The sequence below is a fragment of the Salmo trutta genome, chromosome 18 (genome assembly GCF_901001165.1).
Source record: "Salmo trutta chromosome 18, fSalTru1.1, whole genome shotgun sequence".
In the NCBI taxonomy this organism is placed as follows: domain Eukaryota; kingdom Metazoa; phylum Chordata; class Actinopteri; order Salmoniformes; family Salmonidae; genus Salmo; species Salmo trutta.
In genome coordinates, this window is record NC_042974.1 from 22,922,169 (window position 1) to 22,934,253 (window position 12,085).

General features: G+C 44.7%; 1 protein-coding gene across 1 annotated transcript; it reads right to left on the reverse strand.

Moving 5' to 3' along the window:
* Positions 1–512: 512 nt before the first annotated feature.
* On the reverse strand, positions 513–11,758 carry fignl1 (fidgetin-like 1). The gene is made up of 2 exons (XM_029698038.1): positions 11,488–11,758; positions 513–4,617 (listed from the first exon to the last, which is right to left on the reverse strand). The coding sequence occupies exon 2, from the start codon at positions 4,598–4,600 to the stop codon at positions 2,657–2,659; it is 1,944 nt and encodes a 647-aa protein (XP_029553898.1). The 5' UTR covers positions 4,601–4,617; positions 11,488–11,758; the 3' UTR covers positions 513–2,656.
* Between the last annotated feature and the right edge of the window lie 327 nt (positions 11,759–12,085).

The window sequence follows — 12,085 nt, forward strand, 5'->3', positions numbered from 1 at the left end:
GTATGTGTAACCGATGTGAAATGGCTAGTTAGTTAGCGGTGGTGCGCGCTAATAGCATTTCAATCAGTGACGTCACTCGCTCTGAGACCTGAAGTAGGGTTTCCCCTTGCGTTGCAAGGGCCGCGGCTTTTGTGGCGCGATGGGTAACGATGCTTCGGTGGGTGTCAGTTGTTGATGTGTGCAAGGGTCCCTGGTTTGAGCCCGGGTTGGGGCGAAGAGAGGGACGGAACCTACACTGTTACATATGCGTGTGCCTTTCGCAGACCTGCCAAGCCTGTCCAGCTTTTTAGAGTAAACAGACGCACGCGGAAAATTGGAGATACAACTCACCTGCATAGCACTTGCCGAATTTGGGTTTTCTTTCCCCTGCACGCTCGTGCGCATGCCGTTTGTGAGTCTGATCGCAATTATAGAATTGTACCAAATCAAGTATTCTTGACAGCATTCCATTTACACATATGATAAAAGTCACTAACAAAACATAATTAGAAAGAAGACACAAAGGGCCTTTAACCTTGGAGATGTTTTATTTTATTAAACAAAGAAGTTATTTGTTTAGGTACAAAATGTACAAACGTCGCATCCACGATAAAATAAATAATATGATAAGAACAAATGTTTGAAGAAGAGCATCAGTATCAAATAAAACATGTTATCCATAATAAAACCGAAAAAGCTATGATAGGAAACAGTGGGTGAGAACAAATGTTCAGGAAATCATTACCTAGACAGATTTGCCTGGTAGCTAGCAGATTTAGCCTTACGCAGCAGGGCATCAGGGTATACTTCTCTGTGGCAAACAGTTCCTTTGGCAATCATTGAAACCTTCTTGGTAACGAGGGCACTCAGCATGTCTGTACTGAGGGAGTCTCTGTACTGGGTTTTGTTCTTGGAAACAAGACTGAATATTCGTTCGCAGTCTGCATTGCTGTGGAATATGACCAATATCCCCAGCATCACAGCCGAAAGGTGGGAGTAGACAAGGCTGCCCCCCCTTTTCATTGTGCCGATTTCTCTCTAGGCCTGATCCGTGCACATGTTGACCAGACTGCTCACAGGTTGTTGCCTGATAGTCTAAACTCATCTCCACCAGATCAACAGAGGCTCCCTCAGGAATAATGCTGGGAAAGTATGCCATGAAAAAGTTGAAGGATGAGAATTTGACAGTCTGCCTTTTGGCAATGTCAGCGACCACTGCATGCTGAAGGAGCACATCTCCAAAAGTAAATTCAGCAACATGTAGTCTACTGCAAAATACATTTATTTCCTGACATCTGCATAGAAAGTCTTCAGATCCAGCTTGCCTTGGCCCCCAAGTTTAGTCTCTAAAGCAGAGGAACGCTTGTCACCTGATACCGGACACTCATTCATTCTTCATCGCGTAGTCTTCTAAACTCCTGACTCCATTTAATGCCAAGATATTTCTATTAATTTTTTATTATACTTTTGTAATGATTTTTGTAACTTGGATCATAATTAGTTACAGTCTACCAGGTTGTGTGATCCTCGTAATGTTACGTGGAAAATACAACTAACGGGACGCAGAATTAAATGTATATCACACTCGCACAAATGAAGTTATTTTTTGTATTTGCATTTCATTTCTTTCATTAGCAAATGCGAGTGACCCGCTGGCACTTTAGAGCCCACAATGTCCTTATGTTCGATAACTTAAGCTTGAAACAATTAGTGTTTACCTTTCCACAACACACGGAGTCAAATGGATTTCTCCATGTATTTACTTACAGCTGACAGTCGGAAAACTCAGCATCACAACAAACAGGAGGGGCAGACACGGCAGCTACGTCGAATACTGACGTTTTAATCTCCATGTCCGTTGACACAAACTCCATACACGTCTGTGTGTTGCAGCTCGAGAATCAGGATGTTACATTTACTCTGTGGATTTATTTTTTATTAAAATGTAAATAAAATAAATAAATCAGGCCCTATTCATTTCTGCGTACTTTTAACTCGGATCTTGTACCTGCATACATGGACAGAGAATTGCGTAGTTGGTACGCAAAATGCGTGCGTGTTGGCAGGTCTGCTTTCGCCAAATGGAATTGTTGAGGTGGAGTAACTTTGCCAGATCAAAGGTCGAGGTTGAATGTAAACTGTAAGGGATGAAAATATGCAAGTGACAGGGAGACACTAGACCTCATTGAACAAACATTGATGATGACAAGAAACTGAAAGCTGATGTAGGCCTGATTTCATCTGCTTTGGATAAACAGGTAGCTAGCTAATGGAGTGAACAGGGAATATTTCCCGTAATCCGTCCTCAGAAAAACACTGTCACATTTCCTCTCTGTGTTACAAAGGAAAACCTGTTTGCTGTGCAACGCAATAGAAAACATTTAGCAAATTTATTAGGAACATATTACTTACACCAACATCTTATTTAGTGAATCAACAGGGTAGAAAAACAAATAGCCTATATTTGGAAATAAACATTTTACCATGGATTAGTAAATGAAAAATGAAGTTAACATTGAGACAGATTATTAAAATAGTCTCATTTTATGGTGGAGTCTGTTGCCGGAAATCTAAAATGCAATTTTATTTACTCAACATAAACTAAATATATCCCCAACAGCAGTAAATAGCAAATATAGGCTAATATGTGTAATGTGAGTCCATACTGCTTCCCTGATCAACGACCACAACCAAAAGTCTTGTTCCACTCCTCATAGAGCTCCAGGTCTTTGGCTGAGACGCTGGGCCTCACGATCCTCAGGGCCTCCTGGAAGTCACAGTGGTGGATGTGCCGCACCTGGTCGGGGGTGATGGTGGCAATGTCACTGAGCTGGATGCTCCGGATGGGGCCTAGCGCTGCCTCCCTGCACAGTCCTGTCATATCGGCCCCAGAAAAGCCCTCTGTCCCTGTGACCACGTTCTCCAGCTCTTCCTCTTCCAGCTGGCTTTTCTCGCAGGCCATGAGGTTAGAGACTATCTGCCGTCTTGCGGCTGCCTCGGGAAGGGGGATGTAGAGGCGTTTGGCAAGGCGGCGCCGAGCCGCCTCGTCTATCTCCTGAGGGCGGTTGGTGGCCCCCACCACCAGGATGCGGTCATCGGCTGAGGTGGCCGCCCCGTCCAACTGAACCAGGAACTCAGTCTTTATCCGCCGGGATGACTCGTGCTCCCCGTCCGTACGCTGGGACAGCAGAGAGTCTATCTCGTCGATGAAGATGACTGCTGGCTGGTTGCAGCGGGCAATGGCGAAGAGTGCTCTCACCATTTTCTCTCCCTCCCCCACCCACTTTGAGGTGAGAGAGGAGGCGCTGATGCTGAAGAAGGTGGCGCCTGACTGGCAAGCGATGCACTTCCCAATCAGAGTTTTTCCTGTCCCCGGGGGCCCAAATAGGAGGATGCCTTTGGGTGGACCACGGAGGCCAGTGAAGATGTCAGGCCGGAGCATAGGCCACACAACAATCTCCTTGATGGTGGCTTTGGCAAACTCCAGGCCAGCAATGTCATCCCAGGCTACGGGCGGCCCGTGGTCCATAATTTCACTCATGATCAGCTCGATGATCTTTGGCTCAAAGTTTTTCAGACGCTCGTCTACTGGCTGAGTCTCCTGGGCATTGTTGCTACCAACCCCACCCTCCTTGTCCTCCTGCCTTGGCATTGGGGACACAAATTTGGAAAATGTCCCCCGTGGCCTGTTGGCCCCCAGTGACTTCTTCGTGGCATTCCCCATGGCAACCACCATCCCAGGGGGCTGCTGAGCTCTCTGGGGCTGGTGGGAGTGCTTTTTCTGCTGATCAACAATAAACTGCTCCCTTGCAGTTTTGAAGTTAGTGCCACCACCACGTGGGTCTTGCCCTCTAGATGCCCCCCCTCTGCCACTCTCTCCACAGGAGTTATAGAATGTCTTCCTCTTGGAGGGGTTAGAGTTGAAGAAGACAGACTGGTTCGCTTCAGGGCCTGGGTTTGGATGTGGTGGAGCTGAGGAGTGCTGGCCAAACAGAGACTGAGCACTTCCTGAGGGGCCAGCAGAGGAATTGGGGTGGCTGGGGAATCCCTCAGGGCCTCTTGGTCTCTCTGCAGTAATACTCTGTAAATTGCTGAAAGTGCTGTTGCCCGCAGCCTTGGGCCATGATGTGGGTCCCAGGTGGTTGAATGGAGGCTCTGCAGCTCTGAGTCCAGTGGAGGAAACAACAGGCAGGGAGCTACCTCTGCTCTCTTGTCCAACAGTGACGTTAACATCTGCAGGTGTCACCAGGGACTTTCCACCCCTTGTCCCAGCCTGAATCATCTTCTGCACGCACGGCAGCTCCAGCACATTTGCAGTTGTCAGGGACGACTCCCATTTGTCGCTGTGGTTCCTCTGACTGCGGGCCAGGTGCAGTGCGCTCTCTGCATAGTTGTTAAGCCCCGTGCGAGGGTCGTCCGAGTCCAGCACTGCGGCATAGCGCTCAGAGTAAGTCCTGAGCAGGCTGGCCGTGCCAGCCTGAGAGAGCTGGGAGCTCGCCCATGCATATTGAATGGCGAGGATGTGTGCCCGATAGGCGTCTGCCGTCTGCTCAGGTGCGCAGGTGCCAGATGAAATGTCAAAGGACCTCCTCTGCCACTCGCCTAGGTGTGCACCACTCATGCCTGGTGTGCTCCAACCTGTTTGAGAAATGGGGGACAGGACTCATTAAAAATGCATGACCCAAGAAGCAGCCAGGCAAACAATAACACACACACACAGAGAGAGAAGACAGTCATTTTATAAATTCCATGAGCCTCAGTAAGTTGTGTTGACAGCCTGGTCTCATAGACCTGACTTAACATAGTAAATCTGGGACACTCAAATTTGCATGATATGTTACATTTGGTATGGTTACATTAAGACAGAAGGTTACTTAAGGCAAAAACGAAAGAGGGTGGTTGGTCAGGGTTGCCCGTTCGAATCTCACAGACAACTTAAGCAACTTATTAATTTTCTGCTACTTTAAAACTACTAGCATGTTAGTTAACCCTTCCCCTAGCCTTAACCCCTAACCTAGCTAACATTATCCACCTAGCTAACGTTAGCATTAGCCAGCAAACCGCCTAGCTAAAGTTGGCTACAACAAATTGGACTTCGTAACATATTGTACGAATTGCAATTTGTAGTAACATATCATACGAAATCGATGATTGACATCCACAAATAAATACAGTCATCATAAGATGGAATTCCCCTCGACGAAATTGGGGAAAACTAACATTATTTCCCATTGACCCACATTGTAGAAGAGCCATCTTTGTCATCGATGTTTATTTATACAGAAATCACAAAAACATACCAAAAAGCTGCTGCGCTGTTCAATGTACAAATCGACCTGAATTTAAAATTGATTAAATTGAGATTTGTATTTGTCACTGGCCTACACAAAATACCACATAATGTCGAAGTGGAATTATGTTTTTAAAATGTTTTACTAATTAATTAAATGAAAAGCTGAAATGTCTTGAGTCAAAAGTGTCTTCCTTACAAATTTAAATAAGCATGCCCCATTCAAAAAATGTAGAGCCAGGAACAGATATAGCCCTTTGTTCACTCCAGACCTGACTGCCCTTGACCAGCACAAAAATATCCAGTGGCGTACTGCATTAGCATCGAATAGCCCCTGTGATATGCAACTTTTCAGGGAAGTTAAGAACCAATATACACAGGCAGTTAGAAATGCTAAGGCTAGCTTTTCAAACAGAAATTTGCATCCTGTAGCACAAACTCAAAAAAGTTCTGGGACACTGTAAAGTCCATAGAGAATAAGAGCACCTCCTCCCAGCTGCTCATTGCACTGAGGCTAGGAAACATCGTCACCACCAAAAAAATCCACTAAAATTGAGAACTTCAATAAGCATTTTTCTACGGCTGGCCATGCTTTCCACCTGGCTACCCCTACCCCGGTCAACTGCCATGCACCCCCCACAGCAACTCGCCCAATCCTCCCCCATTTCTCCTTCACCCAAATCCAGATAGCTGATGTTCTGAAAGAGCTGCAAAATCTGGACTCCTACAAATCAGCCAGGTTAGGCAATCTGGACCCTCTATTTCTAAAATTATCTGCAGAAATTGTTGCAACCCCTATTACTAGTCTGTTCAACCTCTTTCGTATTGTCAGAGATTCCCAAAGATTGGAAAGCTGCCGCGATCATCCCCCTCTTCAACGGGGGAGACACTCTAGACCCAAACTGCGACAGACATATCTATCCTACCCAGCCTTTCTAAGGTCTTCGAAAGCCAAGTTAACAAACAGATTACCGACCATTTTGAATCCCACCGTACCTTGTCCGCGATGCAATCTGGTTTCAGAGCTGGTCATGGGTGCACCTCAGCCACGCTCAAGGTCCTAAACGATATCATAACCGCCATCCATAAGAGACATTACTGTGCAGCCGTATTCATCGACCTAGCCAAGGCTTTCGACTCTGTCAATCACCACATTCTTATCGGCAGACTCAACAGCCTTGGTTTCTCAAATGACTGCCTCATCTGGTTCACCAACTACTTTTCTGATAGAGTTCAGTGTGTCAAATCGGAGGGCCTGTTGTCCGGACCTCTGGCAGTCTCTATGGGGGTGCCACAGGGTTCAATTCTCGGGCTGAATCTTTTCTCTGTATACATCAATGATGTCGCTCTTGCTACTGGTGATTCTCTGATCCACCTCTACGCAGACGACACCATTCTGTATACTTCTGGCCCTTCTTTGGACACTGTTAACTAACCTCCAGATGAGCTTCAATGCCATACAACTCTCCTTCCGTGGCCTCCAACTGCTCTTAAATGCAAGTAAAACTAAATGCATGCTCTTCAACCGATCGCTGCCCGCACCTGCCCGCCCGTCCAGCATCACTACTCTGGACGGTTCTGACTTAGAATATGTGGACAACTATAAATACCTAGGTGTCTGGCTAGATTGTAAATGCTCCTTCTAGACTCACATTAAGCATCTCCAATCCAAAATTAAATCTAGAATCGTCTTCCTATTTCGCAACAAAGCATCCTTCACTCATGCTGCCAAACCTACCCTCGTAAAACTGACCATCATACCGATTCTCGACTTTGGCGATGTCATTTACAAAATAGCCTCCAACACTCAACAAATTGGATGCAGTCTATCACAGTGTCACCAAAGCCCCATATACTACCCACCACTGCAACCTGTACGCTCTCGTTGGCTGGCCCTCGCTTTCTTTTTCTTATTCACACGTTACGGTGGTGGGTAATTTACTGGGGGGGGGGGGCTGACTCCCCCCCCAGTGTATTACATTGCACTATTTCTCTCTGGTGATAGTAGATAAATATCTAAAAAAGTATTTGTCTGGTTATTTGTACTTGTGTTTGAATCAGTCACTCAGTAAAATTGTACTGCTTTGTACAGGAGTTATGTAGCTGAGGGCTTGGGGGTCTAGCCTTACTGTCTACAGCTGGACAGCCATTCAACATAGCAGGAAAGATCTCATTGAAAGGCCACAACACGACCCAAGTTAAGGCAAATGCCTTGAGGGTCTAGTCTCCCAAAAAATATGAAAAACTTTCTTGGCATTCTCTTAACCAGCTTCATGAGGTAGTCACCCGGAATGCATTTTAATTAACAGGTGTGCCTTGTTAAAACTTAATTTGTGGAACTTAATGCATTTGAACCAATCGGTGCTGTCACAAAGTAGGGGTGGTATACAGAAGATAACCCTATTTGGTAAAAGACCAAGTCCATATTATGGCAAGAACAGCTCAAATAAGTTAAGAGAAACAACAGTCCATTATTACTTCAAGACATGAAGGTCAGTCGATGTGGACAATTTCAAGAACTTTGAAAGTTTCTTCAAATACAGTCGCAAAAACCATCAAGCGCTATGATGAAACTGGCTCTCATGAGGACCGCCACAGGAAAGGAAGACCCAGAGTTACCTCTGCAGCAGAGGATACGTTCATTGGAGTTAACTGCATCTCAGATTGCAGCTCAAATAAATGCTTCACAGGGTTCAAGTAACATACACAACTCATCATCAACTGTTCAGAGGAGACTGTGTGAGTCAGGCCTTCATGGTGAAATTGCTGCAAAGAAACCACTACTAAAAGGACACCAATAATAAGAAGAGACTTGCTTGGGCCAGGAAACACAAGCAATGGACATCACACCGGTGGAAATCTGTCCTTTGGTCTGATGAGTCCAAATTTGAGATTTTTGGTTCCAACCGCAGTGTCTTTGTGAGACGCAGAGCAGGTGACGATATGATCTCCGCATGTGTGGTTCCCACAGTGAAGCATGGAGGAGGAGGTGTGATGGTGCTTTGCTGGTGATACCATCTGTGATTTATTTACAATTCAAGGCACACTTAACCAGCATGGATACCACAGCATTCTGCAGCGATACACCATCCCATCTGGTTTGCTCTTAGTGGGACTATCATTTGTTTTTCAACAGTACAATGACCCAACACACCTCCAGGCTAAGTAAGGGCTATTTGACCAATAAGAAGAGTGATGGAGTGCTGCATCAGATGACCTGGCCTCCACAATCACCTGACCTCAACCCAATCGAGATGGTTTGGGATAAGTCGGACCGCAGAGTGAAGGAAAAGCAGCCAACAAGTGCTCAGTATATGTGGGAACTCCTTCAAGACTGTTAGAAAAGCCAAGAGTGTGCAAATCTGTCATAAAACCAAAGGGTGGCTACTTTGAAGAATATAAAATATATTTTGATTTGTTTAACACTTTTTTGGTTACTACATGATTCCATGTGTTATTTCATAGTTTTGATGTCTTCACTATTATTCTACAATGTAGAAAATAGTAAAAATAAAGAAAAACCCTTGAATAAGTAAGTGTGTCCAAACTTTTGACTGGTACTGTATGTGGACATGTTTTCAAAACCACATTCCAACATTTACTGTAGGGTTCCATGTGTGAAAGCAGCATCCTGGAATGACACTTGACCAACTGGTGTGTGGATGTAGTCCTTTGTGTTGTTGCACACGTCTATTGCAACTCTGGTTGCCCTTTCTGCCGACATGTTTCTTGGGTCCAGGAAGCTGGTGTTGCCTTGTACAACCTTGTCTCCACTGCTCTGGAAGAAGGTCTACAGTGGGTGTGGAGTGGTCAACAAATGTGAGGTGGATATACCGTGTTGATGAATCTGTGTTGTGTTGTCAGTGTCTGTGATGCAAAGGTAGTTGTGGAAGGCCACACACGCCTTCGCAATGGTCTCAGCTTTCTCTAGGGCAACCTCAAGGGCTCATCTCACGATCCTCCATCTTGCAGCAAGGATCCCAAAGCAGTTCTTTGAAATGATTCTGGCTCCTGAGTGGCAATAGTTGTAGATCTTCTTGGTGTCATCAAGGCCAGAAGAACCTTTGAATAAAAGGGTTACCATTAGTATTGAAAAGGACCATGAAGGCTATCAAATGTGTACTGTCATAACTGTGTAGCCTATACTTTGGACATAGGACCTATCCTCTTATTGGGATGCCAGATCACTTTTATGTGAGGCATATCATAACAATGTTTATATTGGTATAATTTTCACATAATACGTATATAGTCACATGTATTTAGCGCATCTTACCTGGATTTGGTCGGTACCTTGCATCGCAGACTGCCATCAGGACCATTGAGAAAAATCCATTTTAGTTGTAGTAATCGCTGCCCGAGCTTGCCGGATCTTAACATGTTTTCTGTAGACAGCTCATGCACAAAACGGATAATTCCAGCAGTCCTCCGAACCTCTGGCGATTTCTGCCCATTAAGCAACAAAATCTTCCTTCAGGACATGCCAGATAGCATGGCACACTTCCATGATGATGGCACAAACTGTTGAGATTCCTAACTCTGCGATACTTTTCTGTGTTCTGCCACTCGCTAAAAACCCAAAGGGTCACAGACAGCCTTTCTGCAGCACTTACAGGCAAGCTGTGAGTTCTCTCGAGCGAGATGTATGGGGCAAGTCGTTAAAGCAAGTCGGCAAATCTGGCAACCGACATCCAAAAGTATTGAAAATGTCTTTCCACGTCACTGCTTCACAGAGGTTGGACAAGAGAAGTGTATTCTCCATCATCCCCTCTAAATGTATTCACTACTGTAAGTCGCTCTGGATAAGAGCGTCTGCTAAATGACTAAAATGTAAATGTAAGTGTTCAGTGGATTTACTTGCCATTTCCCATAGGAATAAACGTGGTAGCAATGTAAAACTGGGATCCCCCCCATTTTGTTTTTTAAACAAAGGCCAAAACTGCTTTCAAACGTGTTTTCCTGCTGTTTGCATTAAGAATTGTTGTGCATTGACTGCTTGAACACGTTTCTTTCCTATGGCTCTAGCATTAAATGCATCTCAAGAGGAATATTTATCTCGCATAGCACACACAACAAGCCGACTAGGTAAATATATCAACTATGGGGTTGTCTGATTTGTTTTAGTAACATTACATTGCAAAAAATTGTAGTACTGGAAAGTTACATCCTGAGTGACAAAGTATAGGCTTTGAATGACTTTGCCAGCAGCTACAGTAGGCTACACGCCGCTGTCTGAGTTGAGCGCATTATTAGACTATTTAATTCCCTTCATCGGAACATCGGAGTGTCATCAACAATCATGCAGAGAAAATAAAATATTTGATCATATATTTAGTGGAACAGGCATGCTTCTGTCTGTATTAGGCAATGCAATTTTCAAAACGGCACAGAATAAGAAAATTGTGTTTGAAAAAGGTAACGTTTTTGCTGTGGGCCAAGGTGATAATGGGATATTTCCCCCTCAATGCGGGCGGGGCGCAGACGTTATCTATTATCTGACTGTAAATATACCAAACATTACATATCATATTAATTTGAGTGTCCTGGATCTACCCCCGAGTCCAGTTGGTGTTGAAGAGATCGTCACATAACTTCACTTGTTCAATGTGTCATGTCAAGTAGCTAACTTCACATATTAGCCATATGGCACATTTCCGAACTCCAGTTGGGATTATGAATTTAACGTCCGAAAGTGGAAGATAATGTTTTTGGACTATATTTACCCACTAGCCTCGGCGTCATGGTCCCCTAAATTACTGTTGTCATTTGTGTTCAAGGTTGTCTTTTTTTTTACTCGCTCCGAGCATATTTTCGTAACACCTGGCTGGATAACTAAGTGCAGCGCGACTGAAACAAGATGAACTGGAAATTTTGCGGGTACGTTTTGCAGGCGACCAGGCTAGGAAAATGGACAGCTTTATCAACACAAAAACCCTGCTTATTCTGTTCACATAGTGGCTAGCAGTATTTCAATCTTCTCGATGGAGCAGTGTGGATAAAGGTAACATTTGGAGTACAGTGGTATATCCCATCCCTACATTGAGGTACGCGTCGGATCCACAGTGTCTTAATGCAATGTAACCATGATTGCGTTCCGACCCAGTGCACGTCGTAAACAAGCGCGGTAGGGTCGGTATCTTCTAGCTAGCTAGCTAACTAGTTGGCTTAGCTAGCTAATGACCAAATTTAACTGGCGTGTTAGACAGATCTCGACTTACCACAGATACGTAACAAACAGTTGTGGCTGGAAAATAGAGAATAACTTTTTGCACCATGGAAAAGTGGTTATATCCCATTCACAGGCCCAGCTGGTACAAAAAGGCTTCCCGTCCATAGGAAGAGAAGCGAGAGGTTTTACTCCGCCCAACATCTGCCCACGAAGTGACGAAATGTTGTATGGAGTTCAATGAGTGTCGAATTTGGTCAACAATAAAATATATTTCTACGTGAGGTTTATTTGTTCGAATATAAGTTTCGTAATGGTTAGGTTGTTACGAATGCACTGGTATAAGTGGACGTACGAGGCATTTTGACAACTTTGAGAAGAAAAAAAACGACTTTATAGCCTGTTGTCATAGCAACAGATAGAGGACTCGTCATAGATATTTCACTGTGGAGTGCCAGGGGGCGTAAATTCAGATAATTATCAGATTGTCCGTTCGCTCTGAGAGCAAAAACGCTCTGAATTTACGTTCAGAGCGCACACTGGACGCTCTGGCTGAGGAGTAGCATTGATCCGAGTGTTCTGACATCACAACTTCAGCCAAGCACCCAAGCTAACTGGCTAAAGTTAGCTAGCTTGTTAGCTACTTCCAG